The sequence below is a fragment of the Sitophilus oryzae genome, unplaced genomic scaffold (assembly GCF_002938485.1).
Source record: "Sitophilus oryzae breed Bouriz unplaced genomic scaffold, Soryzae_2.0 scaffold_1693_pilon_pilon, whole genome shotgun sequence".
NCBI classification, from domain to species: Eukaryota; Metazoa; Arthropoda; class Insecta; order Coleoptera; family Curculionidae; genus Sitophilus; species Sitophilus oryzae.
Genome location: NW_022146383.1, coordinates 916,202 through 939,512, shown reverse-complemented (window position 1 = coordinate 939,512; position 23,311 = coordinate 916,202). Strand labels below are relative to the sequence as shown.

At 31.5% G+C, this 23,311-nt stretch overlaps 1 protein-coding gene across 3 annotated transcripts in view; it reads right to left on the bottom strand.

The window, feature by feature from the left end:
- Positions 1-23,311, bottom strand: part of LOC115881019 (phosphatidylinositol 3,4,5-trisphosphate 3-phosphatase and dual-specificity protein phosphatase PTEN) — a 41,627-nt gene that overhangs the window by 5,950 nt on the left and 12,366 nt on the right. For 2 of the 3 annotated variants that reach the window (XM_030898373.1, XM_030898372.1), the window contains exons 4-8: positions 21,452-21,690; positions 18,484-18,631; positions 14,965-15,203; positions 13,028-13,279; positions 9,279-9,426 (exon numbers count right to left, since the gene is read on the bottom strand). In XM_030898373.1, the coding sequence (XP_030754233.1) occupies positions 9,279-9,426; positions 13,028-13,279; positions 14,965-15,203; positions 18,484-18,631; positions 21,452-21,690 (1,026 nt within the window). Of the gene's footprint in view, positions 1-5,026; positions 5,165-9,278; positions 9,427-13,027; positions 13,280-14,964; positions 15,204-18,483; positions 18,632-21,451; positions 21,691-23,311 lie in introns of all 3 variants that reach the window. The other variant, XM_030898371.1, reaches the window with a different exon arrangement.

Below are 23,311 nucleotides of genomic sequence, written 5' to 3'. Positions count from 1 at the left end.
CTTGAATCTTATGAGATTTCCTGTACGAAAAATTGGATTTGTATACAGGGTGCGCCAAAAAGTTTGCAACACGTGGCATTTTTTTTATTATTGCCTTATCGAAAAAAGTTTATGCAGTATTTCGTCAGCATGTTCAATAAAAAAAACCATTTGACATATGTCATATGACAACTCATTTTTTCGTTATTATGACACATAACCCTACTTTTTGCATTTGTAAGGAGATGATTTTTGTCATTTCTACCGTGACAAATTTTTTTTTAATAACTTGATAAAAAAAAGTTCAAATCCATTTTTGTGGACTTTTTGGTACACCCTGTAGGTATTATTTTAAAATGTCACTATCGGTTTATAACGTGTATCTTTCAGAAAACCATATAAAATAATCTAGATACAACAGACCTACCGTATGATCGAAAAAAAACACCGTCAAATTGACTTAGATATCATGACAATCAATGACATTCACCATAATATTACAATTTTACATAAAAAAAATATCGCCGATCGACAGGGTAACTTGACGCAGTCTTTTTCTCAATCATATACAGGGTGAGTCTCATATAAGTGCAAATATTTCCGGGGCTGGTAGATCGCAATAAAAGAATCATATTTTGCCTTTACTGTTTTTCAAATAAGTCCGAAACAACCCAGTTATTTTACTTTGAAAATTTAAAAAAAATTATTATTTGTTTAAATTTTAAGAACCACTGGATTTTTTCTGGGTTTTCTTTCTTGTGAATTTAATCTACCCTACCTATGTCGTCATAATATGAAAATATGTTTTTTAACTAAAAAATTATTTTTTTCGAATTATACCGCCCCAAAAATATTTACACTTACTTAAAACTCACTCTGTATATTAATGTATCTATATTGGTTTATTATGTTCTCAAAGATATCACACAAATATATAGATATTTAAAAACCATCCAATTAAATGATTTTTCTTGTAAAATACTGAGCAATGTTTTCATCGTTTTATTGTTAAAAGACAACAAACAAAACTACCACACATAGCATTTCTAAAAATATTTGTATATGTTACAATAACTTACAACCCTATGGTACACAAAAAACACCAAGATCTGAATCAATTAATTCTTAAAAAAAATATAAATAAATATAAAGTTGATTTTGTAAAATTTTAAATATTATAAAAAGTATTATAAAAAATCGAATAAAAAGGGCGTCACGGTAAGCTTAGAAATATTATTTCAATATTTCTTGGTTGAACAACAATGAAAAATAATGTAGAGTTAGCAAACAAATTGTTACTGACCAGAATTTGAGCGATAGACGTATAAAAAAACCCAAATTAATTATTGTACTTTACGTGGCATCATTTTTATTAAATCATACGGTATACACACGCTAAAAACTTCTAAATTTGAATAAAATTCTGAATCAGATCTAAGATAAAACAGGAAAAATCCCAAAAATAGCACAATTAGTAAAAATTCATTCAGTTTCCTTTTTTATAGAAAAAAAATAGAAAAAATATGTTAATTTTAAGAGAAAAAAGTACGTATTTTTTCTATATCTTTTCTAATTATTATCACAGCAAATCAAACTCCCTCCAACAAAACCAAGAACCAACAAAAAATCCAATCAATGCATATTATGTGTATTTATAAAAAATATATCCAAAAAATTATTTGAATGTCATAAAATTTCATCATACAGTTGGCTTGGAAATGAACATCGATGACATTCCTCATATAATTTACATATGAAATGACAGCGATCTTTATTTCATAGCCATCGCTGATGCCGTTTTTTTTTCGATCATATTTTATTTATAGCCAAATAATTATGGATATAATTTTTATAAAAAAAACCGGTCCGCAATGCAGAGTTAACTATTTTTTATAGAAATAACTGACAAGTATGACAAGTCAGAGAAAATTTTGACAGATAACATCCAAAAAAATGACAAAAATACTAAAATGACAGACAAGAACTGTCACTGTATTTGACTGTTTATGAAATCGTATGTCATCTTGTCCTAAAGACAAAATCCAATTTATTTTTAATACGTTTATGTCAGTCTTTGCTATAGTTAACCCTATAATGGGACACGATAATACGATACCATATGATCAAAAAGTTCTATATTCGAGAACGCTTTGATAACGTCATTTGCCTGTAACTGACAATATAGAAAGATAGGTTGATTATATAAAGCTCTTTGATCATATGGCATCCTTGTTTCGAGTGTATACACTAGCAAACCGAAGTGAAGTAAATATAGCTTTTTTTTATTGGTTAAAATCTGTATACAGGGTCGCTTTTATGTATGGAAATAATATGGAATAATAGAACCCCCTGTATATTATTATATATTTCAATTCTTCCTTCAATTCTAAGCAAAAATCGAAATAAACAAAATGTACCTCAAAGCAACCGTTTCCGAGTTATTGACTTTTGAAAATATCACTTAATAATAAAAAAAATATCAAGTGTGTTATATTTTTGGAAAGGTAATTTTAAATTCTTTTCAATAAATTAAAAATATACAGGGTGTCCCCTATAAAAAATCAAATTTTCTGTTGATAATTCTAAAATTATTAATTTTAAAAAAATTATAATTGAACCATTAAATTCTACGTAAAAAGTTGCCTTGGAAATGTTTTCATAAAAATACAAAATTTTCCATAGCAAAAAAGTTACAGCGATTTGTTAAAAATGCATATTTTTGAAAAACACCCCGTAACTCCGAAACGGTAACAGATATCAATATGCGATTTTCACCATGTTTTTGACAAAAATTGAGCTCCAGACACCGATATTAGTTTTTGTCTATATCCTATAGAAAAGGGTATTTCCATTTAAAGCGTCGAATTTGACCCACCCTGTACATTGTGTATTAACGATTATTGTTTAAAATTGAAGGAAAAATTAAAATATGCAATAATATAGAGGGGGTTTCATTTAAAAAAAAATAAAGTTTGATGTGACACAACTTTATGACCGACCCTGTATTCTTAAATTTACTAGTAGCCTTGTATATGAATTTTTAAAGTAGCTCAACCTAAGACGTTTATGGATGTAAAGCACCAGATGGCGGGGCGTATTTCACATTCTTTTACTACAGAAAAATATTTTTTGTTGCTCTGAATTTTGAAGCGGCCAATAAAAACAGAGAAAATAAAAATCGATAATTTTCGGACTGTGCCAATTGGTTACTAATCGACCAGATACTTTTTGTCTATTAGGGTGCAGCCACACTATCCTAAAAACGGCGTATCGGCGTAACGGCGTAATGACCTTGAATAGATTTCCAGTAATTCTATTGGCTGAAACATTCATCTGTCAGAAATTTTATCTGTCAAATTCATCTGTCAAAAATTTCAGCCAATAGAATTACTGGAAATCGATTCAAGGTCGTTACGCCGTTACGCCGATACGCCGTTTTTTGGATAGTGTGGCTGCACCCTTAGATATGCTATAAAAGCTGGTAATTATACAATTCGACCATTGTAAATACCCGACGAATTTCGCAAGGCCGACGAGGCCGATGCTTTTCACTGATAAGAAAAAAAAATGTTTGTTTAGATAATTTTCGAGATATTTTTTCTTTCTGAATGCACATTTTAAAGTATTTTATATTCTTTGTCCGCTTGATCTATTATACTGGTTGCACGTATCGAGGTTCTGTTTCTTCTAGTTTTTAAAAAATGTTCTTATTTCTTTGTAGTTGTAGTGGTTGTAGTAAAATCAGATTAATTTTATTAAGTTTAATTATAATGTTTAGTGTAGAATACCAGAAATAGTTTAGTAGTGTTTTTATAGTTTATTATTTTGCAGTTAAGTAGTAGGTGAAGGGATAATTTGGTTATTTTTTCTTTTTGTTTGATTAATTAGTAAGTTTGATAATTTTTTCAGTGTTATTTTAAAACTTTGTCTCTTCAGTGTTATTTTAAAACTTTGTCTCTAATTCCATTATAATCTACCATATGATCGAATAAAAACGGCGTCAAAGATGGCTATGAAATGAAGATCGCTGTCATTTTATACCTATGTAAAATTTTATGGGAAATATCATCGATCGTCATTTCATAGCCATCGCTGAAGCCGTTTTTATTCGATCATACGGTATTTTAGACAAAAAGTTGTAGATAATCACATACCTAATGAGTTTGTGTTTTCTGTTTTTTTTTCTAAAGCCTGTCGTTTTTGACATATGACACAAACATTATGTTTTTTTTTAAATGGAAACCATAATTTTTAAGCTTTTCAGCGATATAGGTATAATATGTTTTTTTTTCGAAAAATTACAAGTTATAGCCAATTCTTTTCTTTCTTGGCTAATTTCCATACCAATATACCCATGCCAATTAGTTGGCATCAAAAATGTAAAAAGTTTCATGTTTTCAAAAAAAATATCATAAAATTCGTAAAGCACTCAATTTAGAATCAAATAATCTAAGAATGAAATGATTCTTTTATAAACCTGCATTAAATCAAATTAAAATAGGTATGTAACTTTTTTTTAAATATTAATTAACATCAATTAGCATTATCATAAATTATAAATAATGTACCAACATATCGAAATAATAATTTCTTTGTTAATACGGTCTGGAATTCTTAAAATAACAGGCAAAAATAATCCACAATTTACAATAAAATAAAAGTTTCGTTTAAATTTCTTAATCAGCTGATCACTATTAAAGTTCGCAGAAACCCTGGGCTATATTATTACATTACTCTGAGCAAAATAACGAAAATAATCGATATTTTTGACTCCGCCCCGAAAGGTTCACGATTTGTCCTCCAGTTGGCAGCACATTTTGTCTAGTCGGTTGGGCAACTTTAAGAATATATAAACAAGGCTAGTAGCTAATAGGAATTTAAAAACCAAACACATCGAAATTAATTGAATTGAATTGTTTAGCCAGCTTTCTTAAAATACTTGTTTTCCAGACGTTGCTAGCTCTCGTTCGATTTTAACCGTACAAAAAAAACGCTATACACCCCTGCTTTTCAATCGCACTGCACTGCGCATGATTATTACTCTTACGACGACTGATCTATGGCTGCGATCACACCATGACGGCCTCGCCGCGGTTCTCCTGCGCCGTTGCCAGCTCGCACTCGCTGAGGATCCGGTAGCCGACGCCTCTGGGGTCGAACAAGTCTGGAACGGCTTCGGGACCGGCTGCACGACCGGGAAGACGCGGAGAAGTGAGAAAAGACGGCAACAAAAAACACCCACTGGCCGATTAGTAATGGATATATAGGGTGAGTCTTAAATAAGTGCAAATATTTTTATGGGTGGTAAATTTTTGATATTTTTTTTAATTTTTAGTTAAAAACAGGTTTCAGAAGTGAACTGGATCAAGTCCTAGAAGATAATTATGGAGAAAATGAGAGTTAAAGTTTTTTAATGTTACTTAATTAAAATAAAACAAGCTGGAGAAAAAAAACTTGACACGGTGCTTTAATATATTTTTAAACGGTTTTATTTAGCTCGACCCGTACGGTATTTATTTATTTGTATGTTTATTTGGGTCAAAATTAGAAATTGAAATTTAAGTACCTTCCTGTTGTCAGATTGATCTGAAATTTGGTACACACCTTTAGTTCCGATGACAATACAATATAGTAATATCAATAACATTGTAAATCTAAGATGGCCGCCGATACAAAATGGCGGATTTCATATTTTTCCACAACCCCCTCAATATGGGTATCAAATGAAAGGGCTACACTAGTAGAATACTGTGATTATGACAAAATTTAAAATCCAAGATGGACGTCGTTACAAAATGGCGTATTAGGTGAGGGCATGAGCAGTCGTGTCCAGAACAGTTGTGTCCAAGATTGTGTGACGTTAGAAGGACAGATAAAAAAAATAGGTGATTAGATGTATCTACGTAGTTAGCGGTAGCTTTACCACCCAAGTTAAGGTAATAGGTTAAAATGTGCTGAGGACTGTATGGCATTAGGGTGGCTAAAAATGTAATGTCGCAAGCGTTTCCCCTCAAGATTGGGCGCCTCTTGTTGTATATTATAGCTTTGCCCCTCTACTGGACCTCTGGGGTCGACCGTTAAAATGTCCATTACTCGTGGGAACAACATGGAAACAATAAATAAAAACACAAACAAAAATAAAAACGAAACTGCTACACAACGAAAAAGAAGGCTCGAAAAGGCGAAAGAAAAGTATAGAACGAAACGTGCAAAAGAAAGTGAAAATGAAACTTATAGTCGACTACAGAAACGAAGAGAACGGTTAGCAACAGAAACACCTGAGCAACATGATGCCAGGTTAATAGCACAACGTGAACGCGACAAAGGCAGCTGGTAGCAGTCAGAAACACCTGAGCGTCATGAGTCCAGGCTAGCATCACAACGTGATAGACAGAGAGAGTTGTTAGCGGCAGAAACACCTGAGCGTCATGAGTCCAGGCTAGCATCACAACGAGAGAGACCGAGAAAGTTGTTAGCGTCAGAAACACCTGAGCGTCATGAGTCTAGGCTAGCATCAGAACGCGACAGACAGAGAGAGTTGTTAGCGTCAGAAACACCTGAGCGTCAGATTGTAATAAATTATCAGGTAAAAAACCATGTAATAATGATGCACTAAATGAATTAAATAGAATGAGGAATATTCGGTAGGCATTTCCGTTAAATACTAAAAACTAGAAAATAAAAAATCGGTAAAAAACTTTTAAGTTAAACGGTTTTATCTTATGTGCACTGAAAACTAGAAAATAATAATAACAATTAGGTATTTTGAACTTCTAGTTCAGAAACATTTTAGTACTCAATCAAGAATCAATTTTAATTCTGACCACTCCACACATCTGGATATCATGGCAACATAGGTAAAGTAGATTAAATTTACAAGAAAGAAAAGCTAGAAAAAATCCATTTGTTCTAAAAATTTAAGCCAAAAATCATATTTTTGAGATTTTCAAAGAAAAAATAACTCAGTTATTTTGGACTTATTTGAAAAACGGTAAAAAGAAAATATATTTTCTTTCATCGAGATCTACCAGCCCTAAAAATATTTGCACTTATTTAAGACTCGCCCTGTATATGGCGGTTGCGATGATGGGAAAGAATAAATAGATTTTGTGATGGAGATATATATTTGGACCGATAAGCCATAAAAAATCATCTAGCTGGCCAAAAGATCGATTGTCTGTATTACTTTTTAAATGTCAAATATGACAGCTCTTCAAGAGCCGCGACAGGTTATCTTTTAGATAATTTTTAATCCAAATCGAAGTACAGGGTGTACCATTTTCGTGTGTTTTATGGGGTTTCTCGTTTATACTAAAGATGCTACACAAAAATTTGCAATATACTATTTTTTCTGAGCTTGTGTACCCGGTACCATAATACTTGTGGCTTGTGTACCCGGTACCGAAATAATGTCTATTATATATCCCCACCACAAGTGAAAAACATCAAATAAGGTAGTTTTCACAATCAGAAATATGTTATGGAAAGCCTAATACATCTACTACATAAAATGTCTTACATTTATGACACCAATCTAAACATCTATTTAAAAAAACATACAAAAAGTTTATATTTTGTCCCAAACAATTTGTGAGTGGTTTTGCTTTCCACATCAACACCTTTCCTCTGTACTAACCTTGCCAAACGCATGTATACTCTGTCCAGCAAGAGAAAATGACAGAATAAACAATATACTTCCTTTTAAAATGACACACAATTATCATATTTATATTCTCTAGCTGAACAGACTGGACTTATTTCCAAATACAAAAACAACCATGCATGGATTATACGACAAAATATATAAAAAATCGTCTTCTTGGAAAACTATATAAACTCAAAATAGTCAAAAATCCAAGGATTAAAAAATTACGCAAAATATATATGTATATATCTGGATATGAGATGAGATGAGGCAGCAACACAAAATGGCAGAGCAAAAGCAACATATTCTTGTTAAAAAAGCATAAAAAAGCTGGATCAAGTTCATGTTAAAAGTTGGTAAAAAAATATATACGCTGATTTTATTTAGATGGTACAACCTTGTTGCGTCCGTATATACAAATCACTTCTGTATATACATAAAAAATAGAAAAACATATTGTATATAACCGACTATACTATACAAATATAAAAGTAAATTTTTTGAAATCCTATAAGAAAATTTACAGCTTTGGTAATACTTTATTGCATCCGTATATACAAAAGTACCGGATGATCGAAAAAAAACGGCGTCCAGTTGGCTGAAAAATGACGATCGATGACATTCCCCATATAAAATTCTTAAGTGACTGACGATCCTGCTCAAACCGCTCAACCATAGATTTAGGAAGAACAGATATCACATTGTGCATTTTAACCCGATCAAACAATCGGAGGTTGACTACGTACTGTAAAAACCAACTGAAATAGAGAACGCGACATTGCCACATCTCAAATTTGCGCCTATCTACTTAGCTTGATTTGCAGAAAAGGTGACTTTAAAACCTTCACCAACACGTATATTTTATTTTTTTTTTACATATTTTAAGATTTTTTAAAGATGTATACAGGGTGTTTCAAAAAATCTGGTCATTGATTAATCACGATCCTGTTTAAAGCGCTTGACGTAAAGAAGATGGTCATTTCATAGCCATCGCTAACGCCGTTTTTTTTTTCGATAGTACGGCACCTCCGTGTATACATAACTTGCTTATCACTTCAGCAGAATCATTAAAAAAATGCCTCAAATTATAGTTCCTTTTTAAGAAATTTGTTACCATGACATCTGAAACTTATAAAGTTCAAAAAATAATCAAGTTTTCTTAGAAACAGTATAGTGCCTGCCTAATATTGCTCTTTGCAGATCATATACCATACGATAAAAAAACGGCGTCGAAAACCCAGACGTCAGTCCCCACACTCCCCACGCCGTTTTTAAGTATTAATTAATATAACTTATATTAATTGATGAAATTATCTCATATAATACAGAGAAAATTAGTAATAGTTGTACCATCTATTATAAAAACAAACTTATTACTTGTAATAATAAAAAAAAGTTAATGTTAAATCATATCATTAAATAGAATATTTTTCCTGTGATTGAAGTTTACTAAAGAATCGCAGCGGTTTTTAATTTACTAGCAAAATTAAAAATTTGTCGCTGAAGTTTGCTAGCCGTTCATACTCCACTAACAAACTTAGGATCGAGAAAAATCCAAGTGTAATAGTGTAAAAAATAAGGTACGTGTTAAATCAAAAAAAGGAGAACTAAAACAAGGTGTGTCACTGGTGTCTAACAAGGAGGTTATGCTCACCGGAATCCCAGTCGTCCTCCTCCGATTCGTCCGTCGACTCTGCCGAACTGTCGCTCGGCGTGCTGTTGCTTATGACTCGCGTCTGGCCGAGGCGAGGCAGGAACGCGGCGTTTTCTACCTTGGGTACTTTCTTAACCACCATCGTCAACTGTAAACAAATCAAAAGAAGAATATGATTTACTTGAAAAGGGTTTTAAAGTGTCAGGAAAACAATCGCCCGCTGTATATGAATGAAATATATGAGAAATATATAGCATTGATAGTACTTTGTTGCATCCGTATATACAAAGTTACCTCCAAATTGTCGTTTCTGAAGCTAGGCAGATTTTACACAATTTGATACACAAAAATATATTTATGATAAAGGCAGTTCTTATACTGTATAGTTTTTATACTATATAGTACCTTGTTGCGTCCATATACACTATCGGACAAAAGTAGAGCAACAAAGTTCATTTTTATTCATGTTTGAATAAAAAAAATATTAGGTTGTGATTTTCGGCTATGTTTACTAACACACTATTCTTACACTAAAAGTAATATTTGACAAAATTTTGGTGTACTTTTAATCAGTTTAAAAATGGTAAATAATAATGATTATAAAAATTGATGAGAATGGTAGAGCAACAAATTGTATTCAACAGATTTTACTTTGTCTTATTTCAACAAAAAATATTTAACACATTTAAGAACAATAATAATTGAAAGTAATACATTAGTAATTGATACGAGGCATGTTTTTTAAGTAAGTACCGTTTTTGCGATTCCGCCGCCGCAGCGCTACGGTCGGCGTTCCGCGCATGCGCGCTGCTTACCTACATCTCTAGTCTATGCACAAACGCCAGTACAGTTTGATTCTTCATTGTATACGTTGTTTATTGAGTGTTTAAGATGCCTCCGACAATCGTGAGCCCCGCCGATTGTGAAGTACGGGCTGTCATACGATTTCTTAGTGCTAAAGGCGTAAAACCGATCGATATTCATCGTGAGATCTGTGAAGTTTACGGACAAAACATTATTTCAAAATCGACATTAGTGTATGGACATTATTATTTAAATAGTTTACTAAAATTTACCCACAATAGTTTAATAAGTAAGTATTCTTTATTTTATGAAGAAAAATAAAGCCATATCTGCTGGTGGAACAAATGGATATGTCACTAGTGATTTTGTTTTGTGAGAAAAATTATTTCTTAGCCTCAAGAGCTAATGCTGAAAGATATCCAAATAGGAATCTTCCTGATAAGCGTTCCTTTGAAAAACTACTTGTCCTATTTCCTATTTCGCAGAATTACTAGTGTAGTTTATAAAAACCTATTAGGCAGAAACCTGTCGTAGGTGAAGAAATTGAATTTGCCGTAATTGGCTCTTTTATAAAAAATTCATATATCTACAAGTTATCGTAAAATAAAACAAAGAACTACTTCTTCCTTTTTCTTGATAGAATAATAAATACATATTAATAAATATTATTTATTAAACTATTGTACGTCAATTAAATAAAAGTAAACTGGTATAGATTTAAATAAAGTCTATAAACTAATGTCGATTTTAAAAATAGTTACTAACTATCACTAGAAAATTGCCATGGCGATAGCAGCCATCTTGATTGCCATTTTATTTAAAAATCGCTTTTTATTCAAAATCTGTGATAGATAGGTATAGGAAACCCTAATATAGTTTGAAAGAGCATTTGAATCTGCTTCGATTTATTTAAAAAAATACAGGGTATTGCATTTGAAATAACACAGTTTATATGTAAAATAAATCCTTAAAATAAATAACTAATTTTTGGTACCCCTGTATAAATTTAAGGAAGCAATAACATATTTCAGTAAAGTTTATTTCTTTGCCTTTAAACTCAGCACAAGAATTAATTCTAAAAAGTAATGTACAGGGTATTTATAATCAATTCTCTTGTAAGATGCATATTTAAATATCTTTAAATATCTCGAAAACCAATGATTTTAAATATATTTAACCCTTATAATAAATGACTTTTTTTGGGCCCAAAAATCCAAAAATGAAATAAAATAACGGGCGTTCCATAAGAAAAAATATAAAAAATATAATTTTGGTATTGATCTTAGTTCTGAGACACCCTGTATATTTCAAAATAATAACTCCCCACATATACCCATATAATATTTTGTTTCTACATCTTTCCGTTTTCGTATAATCAACCGAGGCGAATGAGATGCGCCACCCTGTATTTACTCATATCTTAGGATTATTTAAAGTGATCTGAAAGGAAACCAAAAATGCAATAATATACAGGGTGTTCCGTTTAAAATAAAATAATTCCCATCCACTCACACTTTTTCGAGTCACCCTATAAAAGTTAAAATATTTTCCCGAAATACATCCTAGTACATTCACTTTAGGTTTGCACTTAAATTAAATTCCCTAGTTTTTTATTCTAGGAGCTACACAGATGCCCGACGCACTATTGCCGGACGCTGTATACATAAAAGATAACAAGACCCCCTTTAGCCGATCCTGTATATAGTATTTACATAAATAATAGAATAATATATTTTAAATGATTAAAGTTTTATACCGTGCTGGCAACTGTTACTTTTGGGTCGGCATTTACATGTGTGGAAGTAAATCGTATAGGTGTGGAAGTAAATCGTATAGGGATCTTATTAAGTCGGAGTGAAAGACATGCGACGGTGCCTTTCCCTATCGAGTAAAGTAAAATCACGATCGCAAACCGCTTATTTTTAAAAGACTTTTTCAAGATATAACTAGATAAAATCATTAGACATGTTTCTGAGCATCTGAAATGGAATTATAAGAATATCGTTAGGGTGTCATTTTTTTATAACGAGAAACCGTCGGTAATCGCGATAATTTTTTAACACATAACAGGCCATAACTCAAGAACTTAATTTGATATATATGATATTTTACAATACGTTTACATAAGAAAAATTCGATAAGGTTGTTTTTTCCATTCAAAAATTGTAAACAATCCATCCATTTACTTTTAGAGCATAGCAATTCTCAGCAATCGTGTAATTTTTTTATTGATAAAGATTTTCACATACTGTCTACAAAGAAAATGCAGCAGAAATATTAACAAAGTTCATGAAAAAACTACAATCTACTATTTCTAATAGATTTCGAGATATCGATTTTTGAATTCAGAGTTCTAATAGCGCGACCACTATCGAACACCCACTCAATTCCACTTATTTTTACCAAAAATGCACGTGTTTCTAGCTTGCACTTAAAAAAATTCAAGCTATAGGGAAAATTACAACGACTCGTTAATAAATAAACAAATTAAATATCACGAGACGTAATTAAATCGTGAAGCTGAACGCATGACGTACACCTTTCCCTAGAACTTTAAGTACTGACAGAGGTATTGATTAGGTCGACCGGTCAACTGCGACAAATCTACTATATCCCCTTCCACGTCTCTTAGCGATGTGCACGGTTTCTCGGTTTATTTATAAGTTTGGCAACGTGTTTACTGTCCTCTCTTTGTTCAGTACATTATAAACGCATTGTACTCTTTTTACATACGGAAATCTCGACCCAAGACTAACCTTTGCCAGCCCTTAGTATACAAAATAGCGTCCGTATAAAATACGTTTATATATAAATCAAAGATAAAAAATATATGTGTATACATAAATTGAAAAATATACAAAGAAGAAATAAAAACTAATAGAAAAATACATTAAAACAATCAAATATAGGCCCCTTTATTGAAGTATAATCCTACTAGCACCCACCTTAAATTTCTCGTTGAAAATCTTGTGCTGCTTGTCCTTGTTCAGCTTGTCCAGCTGGTTCTTTTCGAAGGTCAGCTCGTACGAGTCGCCGCCGTACACTTCGGGATAGCCGAGGAAGAACGTGTTGAACCAGAAGTGGAACAGCTTCTCTTTGCGCATCATCACCTTGTTGAAGAACTCCACTTTGACGTCGCCCGTCAGGCGAAAACACCGGTCCAGCTTGATGCAGAACGACCTGGCGTCCACTGGCACCTTTATAATGACCGGTAGCATTAGTTGAAAGATTTCAGCAAAGGGAATATTACAACTTTATTTCTATAAATTAAATAATCGTTTTCCTTCCATTAAATTTACCTATGAAATTGAGAACAACGATAGATTACCATTTCTAGATGTATTAGTCAAGCAAAAATGTACTGATTTCTTTTGAAAATTGACAACTATGAAACTATGATCCCTTCCCGGACACAAACAGTACATTGTAAGACAGGAAATTGTGGAGAGAAACAAGCCCTATAACATAGGATACAACATTTTAATGAACAGTGTTTTCCATAAAATGAATAAAATGAAAAATATACGAAACTGTACTGATTTCATTAGAAATACTAATAATTGGCTAGAATTTGAAAGACCACCACTACAGATATACAGGGTGTCCCAGGCTGAGCGTGCATTAGAAGCTTCTAGCCTTGTATATGAATTTTTAAAGTAGCTCAACCTAAGACGTTTATGGATGTAAAGCACCAGATGGCGGGGCGTATTTCACAGTCTTTTACTAGAGAAAAATATTTTTTGTTACTCTGAATTTTGAAGCGGCCAATAAAAACAGAGAAAATAAAAATCGATAATTTTCGGACTGTGCCAATTGGTTACTAATCGACCAGATACTTTTTGTCTATTAGATATATGCTATAAAAGCTGGTAATTATACAATTCGACCATTGTAAATACCGGACAAATTCCCGCAAGGCCGACGAGGTCGATGTTTTCACTGATAAGAAAAAAAATGTTTGTTTAGATAATTTTCGAGATATTTTTTCTTTCTGAATGCACATTTTAAAGTATTTTATATTCTTTGTCCGCTTGATCTATTATACTGGTCGCACGTATCGAAGTTTTATTTCTTGTAGTTTTAAAATATTTTCTTGTTTCTTTGTAGTTGTAATGTAAAATTAGATTAATTTATTAAGTTTGATTATAATGTTTAGTGTAGACTACCAGAAGAAATTTGGTTTGGTTGTTTTTATATTTTATTTTGAAGTTAAGTAGTAGGTGAAGGGTAATTTGGTTAATTTTTCTTTATGTTTGATTAATTAATAAGTTTGATAATTTGTTTAGTGTAGAATACAAGAAGTAGTTTGTGTAGTGTTCTTGTAAGAGATTATATTCATTTATTTTGTAGTTGAGTAGAAGGTGAATGTATTTGGGTATTTTTTTTTGTTTTTCTTCTAATAATTATTGTAGTAGTTCTTTTAAATATTGTGATAGATACATTATAATCTTCCTTCTACTTTTCTGGTAGTTGAATATACGAAAAAAATCTGATCAAATTTATTTTAAATGAAATTAATCTAGTCTTATTAATTAATCAAATTAAACTAGTCAAATAATATTAGTTGCAATCAATTATTAAAAAATATTAATTATTTTGGAAAATAACTTTTGAAATGAAGTATTAATAACCCCCATTATAAAAATGGGGGTACCCATTTAAAATAAGAAAGTTGCTGTCAACTTCCGGTGTTTCCGGAAGTGCCACCATATTGAAAATAGTTTTAATCGATAGATCTCGTTGTGAAACAATGATGTGCAAAAAATCTCCTATCTAGATATTGTGGTTCTCTAGAAAGTTCTAATGCACGCTCAGCCTGGGAGACCCTGTACAAGAAATTTAATGAAGATGATACTAAAATATAATTTACAAAATATCTTACCTTGTACACATCACTTTTAAACCTTTTTTCACCTTCGGAAGAGAAGGTTTTGGCGATGGTGAAGAACAGATTACCCGGGCCACCTGCAAATGTTGGCACGGGCTCGAACACAAACTCTTTGACGTAAACCGTCACCGGAGCGTACTGTGTCCGGTGAGTTAATAACTGTTCGTAGTACTTGACGTACCGCACTTGACTGGGTATGGTCACACCCTTAGTATCTTGCGTTCGTTTCTCACCTGCATAGAGAAAAAAATGTATAGACACAGTTTTTTTTTCTCAGGTAAGATTTCGACAGACGATGACAGAAGAAAAGCAGATGACGTACCATACCAATTTATTTATTTTACTAAAAAAAGTTTCTAATATATTTTCCCAAGTAGCATTTGGACGTTATCTAACGTCGGGTATACGTCGCGTTCAATAAACCCGACGTCGGGTACCAACGTGGGTTCGACCGCCTGACGACCCTTATTTGCATCTAAATGGGGAATACAGATTCGGGTCGCCTCGACGTCGGTATCTCACCTAATAGGGAATGTAATTCTACCAATTACCAACGTCATATTACGTTGAATTTTAATTACTTAAAATTCGTCGCTAAGCACTTACGTTACGTTTGGTTTCATATTCGCTACCAAGAATACATAAAAACCTAACCAAACTACCTAATTACAAATGGATTCATAATCACTCCTCGAAGAGAACTATAAGTGCCTATCTAATTTCATATTATAATAATTCTGAATCATTAATCCAGACATCAGTTTTGTCAACGGAAGTCACTTTTTTATATATCTGATTAAAATACTCCGGAAAACAACGAGCGCCTTCAAAAGTAGGTAGATTTATGAAATAAAAATATCTATAAAAAAGTAACTCGCAAAATATTTTTTTTAATTTCTAGCTGGTTTAATCATAAAATTGTACTGTGGTTCCCCCAAACTCAACCTTATCAATATTATTCTACTAGAAATTGGAATGTGAATATAAATTTTAAAAAACAAAAACGATTTTAAAATGGCTGACAATCGGATACCTGTTAAGAATGGCGGATTTCTGTGTCCGACTTAATGTGAACTACCAATATACCAATTCCGATCGGGTCTCCAACATTAGTCGTCTCACACGACCGAAGTCATCAAACCGGACGACCGGCAATCGTATTATGACGTATATAATTCCAACGTACGCCACGTAACCTCACTTTGCGTATCAGTGATTTGTGGATTTGTGCAACTATATTTTAGTTTTTGTTTTTCTCTTTAAAACAATTTGCAGCCACTTTTTAAGATAGTATATACAAAATTTAAAAGAATTGGAACCAGTACCTCACATGTGGGAGGAGGATGGGGTCTGCTGGTTTCCTAAGCTAAAAAATGAAATTAAGATGCACCAGTGTAATGCAGCATCTCTTCCGGATAAAAAAGCATTCGTGGGTGGAGGCAAGACATCACTACTACTATTATTATTTTGCAAAAGCCTCGACCTCTTTCTGTAAAATGTAGATGAATGTCTAAATGCCTTTTTAGTGTTTTTTTTAGGCATAATAAAAAAAATTAAGTTTGTTTACAAAAACTTTTTATTAGGTTATGTTCATGATGTTTATTAGGCCGCAAATGCTACTTAATGGGTTGTATTTACGGACGTAAATAGAGATACGTAAATTAGGTTAAAAATATGAACATAAAATACAACAAAATATAATTGGACGTTACTTTAGGGATTATCAGTGAGACGTATCCTATTCGGACAACGGGTAGACGTCGGGCTAGTTCAAGTATAGGTACGTCGTGCAAGCCAACGTTGGAACGACGTTGGGAAATTAATAAAAATGGTACGATGTTATTTTGTACGTCGACAGATCGTTGGATTTACCGACTCGGATCCAACGACGTCACTTTTAATAGGAAAGCGACGTCACCAGTAGTATCACCAGCACCCGACCTAAATTTGCACAAAGTCTGACGTCGCTTCAGGTCAGATTTAGTTCGAAGTCAGATAGATGCTACTTGGGTTAAGTTAACTATGGATGCGCCTAAATATAAATCCGTCATGCGTCGTTTTTAACCAGTTTCATTGGTTTATTTCAAAAATGACAGATCATATTTCAATTTATTGATTTGACGGAACGATGAACGACAAACGGACGCCGATGCGTATGATCTCGCCTTTAGATTTTTGAGGCTTGTCAAAGTCTTGCCAAATTATAGGTTATAATTTTGTGTCAACTTATGTCAAATATCTGCGTTTTGGAAGATGATGCATTGTAACGTTTTTAGTTCGTTACATGTATTTTTTATATATGATTTATATGATGTCTGGCGTATCATCACCGGATTCCGTAGCGTTCAGGCCTGATAATTTATTTGGCAAGCCTGGCGTAATTTTTACGTTCCCTAGTCGCCAACCCTGCTATCGTTTCACTGTTCTGTGGAGGCGCGCGCTGTCAAGATCCTTGTTATATGTCAAGGCGCCTCTCTGCGTTTTAACCTCACTTTTTGTTTTTGGCCACGGTTGCAAATCCTGCTTTTAGAAATGGTGATTATTTAATCTTGCTATATATATATATATTATATATATATATATATATATATATATATATATATATATATATATATATATATATATATATATATATATATATAATCTATATATATCTATATAATCTATATACTATAATATATATATATATATATATATATATATATATATATATATATATATATATATATATATATATATATATATATATCTATATATCTATATATCTATAATATATATATATATATATATATATATATATATATATATATATATATATATATATATATATATTAAATCTTGCCTGGAGTAGCTGTAAAATATCGTCATCACACATCAAAATAATGTCAAAAGGTACTGGTTTAAAAAAATTAAGATTAAAGTTAATTAATCAACCTTTAAGGCATAAAATTTGGTAAGTGTTTTTATTAATAAAATAGTCTGTTTTATTTATGTTGTTTTATTTATTCCTGTTGAATATTATAAATTTGTTTTTGTACATAAGTTATATTGATAAATATAATAATAAATATGCGAAGTTTCTTAAAGCTTGAAAGTAAGAAATAGTTTTTTTTTATATTTTTTTTGTATGTGGTGTTTTGTTCTTGTTTGTTTTATCTTAACACAAACCAGAGAATAGGTACACAAACCGTTTTTTTTATAAAATAACTCAATTACATTTTTTCAGTTTTATACAGTTTTGTTTTTCACAATATTTTGAAGTAATCACTTACCAGTTAGATTTTAAATATTTTAATTTCCTGCTATGCGTTCCATTTGTACCAACTTATTTCTTTGTAAAATAAAATAAACTACTTTGAAATTAAAATGACAGACACATCTATCACTGTCAAGGATCTTGTCGTTTTGACAGACTATAATCCTTTAAACAAAGGAAAAAACATTAATGGCATGCTTCCAATCTTAACCCCAACACTAACATTAGTCTTAATATAGTCTTTTTATTGAACTTACCATAAAAGCATAATGCTTGGTCTGCTGTGCAGCATATCCTGCTGTGCAATAAATAACAGCATATCATCGTACCAGTCCTTCCTTTACCTGCTTTACAATGAACCACTGCTACATTTTGTGAATCTTTTTCCAACCATTCTTTCACATCCTGTATAACAAACAGTGTATATAAATATGACACGTATTTCAAATTGAACAAAACAGTATAATACACGTAGTCACACGTTTAATAACAACCAGAGAGAACACTAATAACTAAAGTGAGAGAGACTCTTTGATATATCTTTTACTCTGCTCTCTAGAACAGCATGCGGCCCGTCTGGCTGCCGGTAAACGTTGCGTTCCCTACTGCGCACAGTGGGCAAAAATCCAGAAGTATGTTGCAAAAATTCTTTTATGGTACGATTTCATTCAAATTTGGTAAAAAACATTCTACGCCAGTAGCCCGTGAACCCAGTTAGTTTTGGCTGATTTGAGATTGGCTGGGGGTGGTACCTATTAAAAATATCTAAATTTTATTTTACCACCTACTATTTACTGATATTTTGTTTTACAACAGCTGGAAGCAATGGTCACGAAGTGCACATTTTTAAATCTGAAAGAAAAAATCCATTTCATTTAATTTAAAAATTAGGTACTGTCAAAATTTGTCAATTTGTCAAAAAATGTCATTTGACATTTATGACATACCTCTTCGGAAATCTTGAGAAAAAATTAAGTAACTTTATATTTCAAGTTCTTCTCTAGCTACTATAACAATTAATTTATGAGAAGTATCGACATAAAGGATCTTACTATACACATACTTGGCATGGAGACATACGCTTCCAATAAGTTTAAAGTAGCGATTTTTTTGCGATTTTTTGACTTAACTTTTCTAAGATAGAATATATGCCACTATCAAAAAAACCTTAAATGATTATGTTCTACTTTGACCTTTACCTAGTTTTTATCCAAAAAATCAAAATAAAAGATCCTTTTTTACTTACCTTGACATTAAATTTACCGCAATCTACAAGGGAATCTACGTAAAACACATTATGACAATTTCACAATAATTGACAGCAAGCTAAGGTCGTCCGATTCAATTGTTATAATACTGTGTCACTTGAATGCAACGCCTACTATTTAAAAAATTGTAGAAAAAAAGCAGTTATTGGACACAAATTAACTGAAAATGTAGGTTTTGCGCAAAGTTCGTTTTACAGCCCCTCGAAAGAGACTCCGAATATGTTTTTTTTGTTTGTTTTATGTGGTTTCCTCTTAACTAATACGTTTCCAATTTAATGTTATTGCCATAAATGCTAACTGTGGATATTATTTTTAACTTGCAAAGGTGAAAAGTTCCCTTTTTGACCGCCTAAACGCTATGCGCGTCTGGGATGCGCGGTGACAAAATAAACTTGTCTACGAAATGCCCTATTCCACAAGCCCTCTCACTTTAGTTATTAGTGTTCTCTCTGGTAACAACTAATCTCAGTATAATATACCGTATAATCGAAAAAAACGGCGTCAAGATGACGTGGAAACGACGAGTAAAAAGACATTCCCCACATAACTTTAAAAATAAAGCAACGGAAATTTTCATATCAAAGCCAACTCTGACACCGTTTTTTTTTATCGTTCCATTTCTTCTTAAATTACATAACTTTTACTCGTTTCGATATTATCTTAATCTACAAAAATATCGATAGTTACGCACATCCCTAATTCTTACCTCACAAAAGCGTGCAATCAATGAAAAATAACGGTTACGTATCGATATTTTTTTAACATAATTTTTTTATGTATTTTTTAAATATATAAAAAAAATATCGATAGTTCCGCACATCTCTAGTTCTTATCGCGCCAAAAGTCATTCGTGCGTCATCGATATATCGAAATCGATAATTTCACAAAGTGCGAAATTATCAGTAGGTATATAAAAATCTTACTTTTTTAGTTCGCAGATAATTACAAACGTATCGATATTTTTACATCTACAAAAAATATCGACAGTTTTCAACATATAAAAATATCAATAATTTGGCCCTCTTCTACTTTTTGCCTCGCAAAAATATTCAATAGATCAAAAATGATAGTCATGAAAATATCGATATTTTTTAATCCTACACAAAAATATCGATAGTTTTTAAATATATAAAAATCGATAGTTAATCACATCTACCACCTCACGGAAAGTTCTATTGGTAAAGATTGATTGTTACATAAAATATGTATATATAACAATCATGATGTATAAAATATACTGTCGATATTTTGTACATCTACAAGAAATATCGATACATATAAAACTATCGATAGTTTGTTGATAGTAGTCGTAGTTCTCTGCTCAATACATCGCAAAAAATGTTCAATAAATCAAAAACGTTATTTATAAAATTATCAAGGTTTTTATGTCTGTTGTTCGCAAAAATATTCAATAGATCAAAAATGATAGTCATGAAAATATCGATATTTTTTAATCCTACCAAAAATATCGATAGTTTTTAAATATATAAAAATCGATAGTTAATCACATCTACCACCTCACGGAAAGTTCTATTGGTAAAGATTGATTGTTACATAAAATATGTATATGTAACAATCATGATGTATAAAATATACTGTCGATATTTTGTACATCTACAAGAAATATCGATACATATAAAACTATCGATAGTTTGTTGATAGTAGTCGTAGTTCTCTGCTCAATACATCGCAAAAAATGTTCAATAAATCAAAAACGTTATTTATAAAAGTATCAAGGTTTTTATGTCTTCAGCACCTAAAATTATCGATAGTTGAAAAACTAGTGATGTGCAAAACTATCGATAATTTTATATAGCGATAGTTGTACACATCTCTACTTCTCACTTCACAAAAATGCTCAATAGATCAAAAATTACAATTACATCCTGCCAAAAATATCGGTAGGCGTAAAAATATAAAAAAAATATCGATAATTTCAAACAACCCTACTTCTTACCTCGCAGAACGGTTCTATCGATTCGATTTTGGGCGGATTGTGGTCCTCGAACGGAAACTCTTTCACCCTGTTGTGGAATTTCGATTTGTCGTAGCTCCTTTCCTTGCACAGGTTGTAGATCATGTAGTGATCCGGATGTTTCTGGTCCAGAAACTTGACCACATCCTCAATGTTGTTCCTGTAGACGCTCTCCAGGTTGCAGGCGGGATAACCCATCGCGATTATATTATCGGTTATGTCTGAGTAATCGTTAAGGAAATATATTGTTATATTAAACCTTTTTTGTTGTGAATTTTAATTATACATAGTAAGGGCCGGAAAAGGTTAGTGTTGGGTCGAGATTTCCGTATGTACAATGCGTAGAAAAATAATGTCAAAAGGTACTGGTTTAAAAAAATTAAGATTAAAGTTAATTAATCAACCTTTAAGGTATAAAATTTGGTAAGTGTTATTATTAATAAAATAGTTTGTTTTATTTATGTTGTTTTATTTATTCCTGGGGAATATTAAAAGTTTGTATTTGTACATAAGTTATATTGATAAATATAATAATAAATGTGCGAAGTTTCTTAAAGCTTGTTTGTTGTTGTTGTTTTGTTCTTGTTTGTTTTGTATAAACACATACCGTTTTTTTTTAAATAAAATAACTGGATTGCATTTTTTCAGTTTTATACCGTTTTAATCACTTATCAGCCAAATTTTAAATATATTAATTTCCCGCTATGCGTTCCAGTTGTACCAACTTATTTCTTTGTAAAATGAAATTAAAATGACAGACACATCTATCACTGTCAAAGAATTTTGTCGTTGGACAGACTATATAAAATAGAGGTGTACAGGGTTGTTCACCACATACGACACGAGATATTGTAGCTAAATGATTAGATTTTTACAAATTGTAAGTTTTGGGTTCGTAGAAGGACTAATAGAGCTACAATTTAAAAATATTTTGTGCCCAAATAAATAAAAAATATCAAAGTTGTATTTTTTTAAATGGAACACCCTGTATATTATTGCATTTTTAGTTTCTACGATTAAAATAAAGGTAAATTTGATAAAGGTTTATTACACTTAAACCTTACCGTTTTTGAAATATTTTCAATTTTGTGAAATTGCAGTCAAAATTTTAAGGCTTCATTTCTCCAAGGGTATCAAAGTTTTTAATACTAAATATTTACTGAAGTTTATTTATTGATCAGTTATTGTGTTGCAATAATAAAAATTATACTACCTTATACAGAGTGTCTATACTCTACTAACTTGTTTAATTTAAATGGAACACCCTGTATATTTTATGAAAATCAGTTGCACAATTTAATTGTCTATCAAATTGTATTATACCATTTTTTACCTATAGCTTCAAGTTTCCGTAGAAAAAGCATTTTCTTGTAATTTTAAATTCATTTTTCAATATACCCATGGAATACTGACATTTTAGATTATTTTTAAAGATGTACCAAATTTTTAAAGAGTACAGATACTAATATTGTCGATATAGTTTGTTTATTTGTTAAAGAGGACCAATTAATATGATTCCAGTATTCAAACTACATTAATTTAATGTTTGCGTTGATTAATAATAATTGCGCCAAAAACTAAAAAACTGAACTTCTTATGTGTATTAGACAGTGTGGTAACATCTTAAAAATGATATTTCATTTTTGACAAATGCTTATTTGTAACAACAGAGACATTCATTTTTATAACTTATTATTATATTCATTTCTGATTCAAATCCACATTTATTTAGAATGATTTATTCACGAACATAATTAAGTATGTAATTAATTTGTATTTGGGCGGAAATAATGGTGGTATATTTAATTAATGTGAAACTTGAAGGGATAGGTAAAAAGTGGT